The 5,583-nt window shown below is 38.0% G+C and overlaps 1 protein-coding gene across 1 annotated transcript in view; it reads left to right on the forward strand.

Annotated features, from left to right (window-relative positions):
• grnb (granulin b) overlaps window positions 1-4,032 on the forward strand; it is a gene marked incomplete at its 3' end in the record, with an annotated part of 16,647 nt that extends 12,615 nt beyond the window's left edge. The window contains exon 9 of the mRNA XM_080049590.1: window positions 4,004-4,032. Within this exon, the coding sequence (XP_079905716.1) occupies window positions 4,004-4,032 (29 nt within the window). The remainder of the gene's footprint in view (window positions 1-4,003) is intronic.
• Between the last annotated feature and the right edge of the window lie 1,551 nt (window positions 4,033-5,583).

Here is a 5,583-nt window from a genome sequence, read left to right on the forward strand (position 1 = left end):
TGTGAATTAGGATTGATGCGGTACACACACACACACACACACACACACACACACACACGTTATAATGAAGTAAGAAGCACTTGGTCTGGAAGGTTCAAGCCCGTCTGCGATCTCAAAATCTGTCCCCTTGAAGTAGTGTTAGGGCCACGGTGTTTTTTTGCACTTGAAAAAAAGGTTGAAATAGAATTTTGGAAAAAATATCGGAATGTACTTGAATATTTCCTGTCATTTTTGAGTGCATATTGATAAAAATCGTCCCCCCCCATTTTGGCCTAAACCTCTTCCATAGAGGTATTTTATCGCTTGTTTTGCACCAGGCATAGAAATACAGTCACACACACACACACACACACACACACACACACAGTCTGGACATGCTCCTACATTATATGCTGGTATTGTGTATTTAGAAAAAATATATTTTCAACAAACCCCATGCAAAAATCAAACACCGATATGTGTTTGACAGTCACTGCTTTAGCCCAGAAATCTAAGATCTGCGAAAACTTGCGCAATATATCCATTTCTCTCTCTATCCTCTCAACACATAAGCGCTGACACAGGGGGCAGAAAAATCATGGAGAATTTTACTTAAGAATGTATTTGGTTTGATGTCTGATTTGAGTTTCTTACTAATTGAAATAAAGTGGTTTTTAAACGCTCATGTAACGGCTCAAATTTTTCCCTGGACATAATGTTATATACAGCTCCGGAAAAAAATTAAAGAGACCACTCCAAATGTTCAGTGTCTCTTTGTTTTACTCTTTAGAGGCATATGTTTGAGTAGAATGAACATTTTGGGTTTATAATATAAACTACTGACAACATTTCTACCAAATTCACGATAAAAATATTGTCATTAAAGAGCATTTTCATTAAGTAATGTAGAGATGAAGATTTAAGAAAAATCCAGACTGGTCTCTTATTTTTTTCTGGAACTGTAAGTATAATCTTATACCAATATTATATAGTGTTCTTGAAGCTAGATTCTATATTTAACTGGCCTAGTATTAGTCTAAAGCACTGGATTTTGGGGCTAAGAATGTCATTATAACCTTCAGAATAATCCTAAGAATGATTATGGAAAGTTTAGTTGATGTAAGTGCTTTAGAAGTTGAGATTTCTGGTTCAGAGTATTGAAGGAAAACCGAGGTTGAGATAATGTCCGTTAAAGATGGTTGTATAGGAGAAATATACAGGCTTTCTTTGCACTGATGGTCTCGTTTGCTGTTACATGTCATTCATGATCATCAGAGGAAAAATGTGACTGTTTCAGAAATGTTTAAAAGTTCCTCGTAGCACCTTTGATAGATAGACAGATAGAGAGACAGACATACAGATAGATAGATAGATAGATAGATAGATAGATAGATAGACAGACAGATAGATAGATAGATAGACAGACAGATATATAGATAGATAGATAGATAGACTGATAGATAGATAGATGGACAGACAGACAGATAGATAGATAGATAGATAGATAGATAGATAGATAGATAGATAGACGGACAGACAGACAGACAGACAGACAGACAGACTTTTTAAAATAGATTTGAGTGGGATATATGTGTTGGCTAGATAACGTTCTTCGAAATATCAGTTCTGTCTCTGCTGTGTTAATTAATATCTCTGAGGTCATCCCTGGAGATGTGCAGACACACACACACACACACAGACACACACACGCAGACACACACACACACAGACACACACACACGCTCACACACACACACACACACACACACACACACACACAGACGCTTTCATAACCGGCCCACTCACTTCCTCTGGCCTTCTCCCTCCGTATCCTCTTACCCCCCGCTACACTGTCATCAGAAAGCTGTTATGACGACCAGGACAAAATACAAGAGTGTGTGTGTGTGTGTGTGTATGTGTGTGTGTTCGAGTGTGTGTGATTGTGTGTGTGTGTGTGTTTGTTTGTGTATGTGTGTGTGTGTGTCTCTTTCTCTCTGACTGTGTGTGTGTCCATGTCTGTGTGTGTGTGTGTGTGTGTGTCTCTCTCTCCGTGTGTGTGTGTGTGTGTGTGTGTGTGTGTGTGTGTGTGTGTGTGTGTGTGTGTGTGTGTGTGTGTGTGTGTGTGTGTGTGTGTGTGTGTGTGTGTGTGTGTGTGTGTGTGTGTGTTTTTCTGTGTGTCCCACTTTACCGGTCAGCTTGACATTGCTTTCACAGCATTTCACTTCACCGCCGCCGGCCCCCTGGTGGTGACAAACACACATTACACCTTCTCTTCTGCTCGACTGGAACACAATGAACAAAACAACAAGCCGTTTGAAAGTAAATGAGGTCAGACATACTCACACACACTCCACTGATAATGTGAGGCCCCCTTTGTGTTAGAGAAACACTGGACAGTTTAAACCTGCAGTGTGTAGAATTTTGGGTTTTATTTCCTAGCAGATTTTGTAGAAAGTAATTATAATATCCATAAATACATTTAATTTAGTGCATACTAGCTGAATTTTTTTTTTTTATAATTTTTTTTTTCCCTTAGAAAGGGTCTCATATATGTCCATATTTCTGCATATCTTGGACCAAGGCCTAGTGCCGCCATCTTGAAAGTGTCATGGTTGGAATGTCATCAGGTGCATTGTTTAAAATGTAGAATTGTTCTTGTCCTTGAAGGCCACTGTAGCTTCTGTTATTATTCGAAAGGGTTGGGGTTACCCAGGGAGTGTTGCATTCTAGAACTTTGTAGAACTTTCTTGATGATGTCATATTACACACTGCACCTTTAAGGCCTACTTCACCGGTGGGAATATGGAGGTGTATTGATTGAATTCTGAGATCCTATGTAGTATAAATGTGCAAAAAAAATTGAAATCGGTTCATCCTAGCCTGAGAAAAGGCAGAAAGAGTGTTTTATGGTCTCACTGTCTAACATTACATTTCTCTTACTGTGATTAACTTTATAATAGCTGTTTTTTTACTTTAAAATTATTTGATTTTAATTTATTTTACATTGCTTTCAAGGGAGAAATCCACATAAATCCATCTCTAAAAAATATTCATGTAAATTTAAAAAATCTAGAAATACAGCCAGGACAGTTTAACTTAATCACACTGCTGCCTATCTAGAGAGCTGGCTGTTTTCTATTTGACATGATTTAATTTTTTCTATTTATTTTACATTCCTATCAAGGGACTCTCTAAAAAATGTATTGTAATTTAAAAAAATCTAGAAATACAGCCAGGACAGTTTAACTTAATCACACTGCTGCCTAGAGCTTTTTTAATTTAGAAATTATTTGATTTAGATTAATTTTACATGAATTACCATGCGCAAGTTTGTAAAAAAAAATTAAAAAAGGCACATAAATCCATCTCTAAACATTTATATTATAATTTAAAAAAATCTGATATAAATTAAGAGAACACTCCAAATGATAAGTATCTCATGGTTTTACTATCTATAGCTATGCGTTTCGAGTAACATTAAAATGTTTGACTTATTCTGTAGACTAGCTGCTCCTTCTCAAAGGGGACTGTCCACGAAACTATAAACAAATAAACTAAACTAAACTAAACTAAACTACTGACAAGATTGTGTTGTGTTTTTGTGCCCCCGAAGTGCTTGCTGTCCGTTTAAAAGTTCCTCTTTGGAGGTTAAAATTAAATAAAGCGATTGATTTGAGTTTTATAGTAGATTATGAAATAAAAGTAAACAGCAGTAAAAGTGGTGTGAGAATGTATGAGAAGCCTGCCAAGGATAACACATTAATGTTTCTATGGACAGTTAAAAGGAAAGGCTTTTATTTTGAAATTGCTGCTAGGAAGTAACACTTCTTGTGATGGAATGAATGAGAGTGAATAGGAGCCATGCTGTAGTAGCGTTTGATTTAAACACATTTCAAACTCTCAAAAAACCTAATTGATTAACTGATTCCTATATTTATATACTAAATGATGAATGTTCTTGATTGGCCGTAGACTCGATGACCCTGTTTACAGTGTCTAGGATTTTCACTTCTATGTTTAGCAGATCTGACCCTCCAACAGCACAGAGACTGAAGTGAGAAAAACCCCGCTGACGTGTGTGTGTGTGTGTGTGTGTGTGTGTGTGTGTGTGTGTGTGTGTGTGTGTGTGTGTGTGCGTGTGTGTGTGTGTGTGTGTGTGTGTGCCTGCCCGCCCGCTGACGTGTGTGTGAGCAGCCTCACTATTGGACAGAGGCTGATCCCATTCACATGTTGCCAGGGAGAGGGACCCCCACCCTAATACACATATACACACACACACACACACACACACACACACACATACACTCGCACAAACACACATAAGCATTCACATTCACACACAGAGACACACACACACGGAAACACGCACACACAGATATTGCACACATTGTGAATGCGCCCACAAACACACACACACACACACACACAAACACACACACACACACACAAACACACACATACACACACACAAACAGAAATAAATACACACACACCCTTTCATAAACACACACACACACACACACACACATTCACCCACCCTAACAAACACACACACACACCCGAACACACACACACAAACATTCACACACATACTTTCACACACATACTTTCACACACACACACACACACACACACACACACACACACACGCACACACACACACACACACACACACACACACACACACACACACACACACACACACAGAACCACACACAGAACCACACTGAAACACACAGAAACACACAGACACAAACAGAAATAAATAAATACACACCCTTTCACAAACACACACATTTACCCACCCTAAAAAACACACACACACACACACACACACACACACACAGCTTCACTCCCTCTGCTGGTATTTTGTGAATTCCCCTGTAAGGATTGTAGATGGTTGTCATCTCTATTTGGGACAGTGGATGTGTTGAACTGTTTGACAGCTGTCAATCAAACGATAATTTTAAATAATGATACAATGTTTTCCCACATACTAGAAGTTTGATTTCAAAATTAAGAGACCACTCCAAATGTTCAGTGTCTCTCGTTTGACTATTTATAGGCATATGTTTGAGTAGAATGAACATTTTGGTTTTATAATATAAACTACTGACAACATTTCTTCCAAATTCACCACAAAAATATTGTCATTAAAGAGCATTTCCATTAAAGACCTACTTCACCGGTTGGAATATGAAGGTGTATTGAACTCTGAGATCCTATGAAGTATAAATGTGCAAAAAAAAATGTAATCGGATCATCCTAGCCTGAGAAAAGGCAGAAAGAGTGTTTTATGGTCTCACTGTCTAACCCTACATTTCTCTTTCTGTGATGTCACACTCTTTCTGGCTTTTCTCAGGCTAGGATGATCCGATTTCAATTTTGTTTCCACATTTATACTACATAGGATCTCCGAGTTCAATACACCTTCATATTCCAACCGGTGAAGTAGGCCTTTAAGTAATGTAGAGATGAAGATTGAAGAAAAATCCAGACTGGTCTCTTCATTTTTTCCGGGGCTGTATTATACATCATCTCTGGTTGCAACTCTTGGATATATTTTATTTTTTAAATTCTCCCTTCTGATATTTTTAAAGGGAC

This window comes from Ammodytes marinus (genome assembly GCF_949987685.1).
Source record: "Ammodytes marinus genome assembly, chromosome: 20".
Taxonomy (NCBI): domain Eukaryota; kingdom Metazoa; phylum Chordata; class Actinopteri; order Uranoscopiformes; family Ammodytidae; genus Ammodytes; species Ammodytes marinus.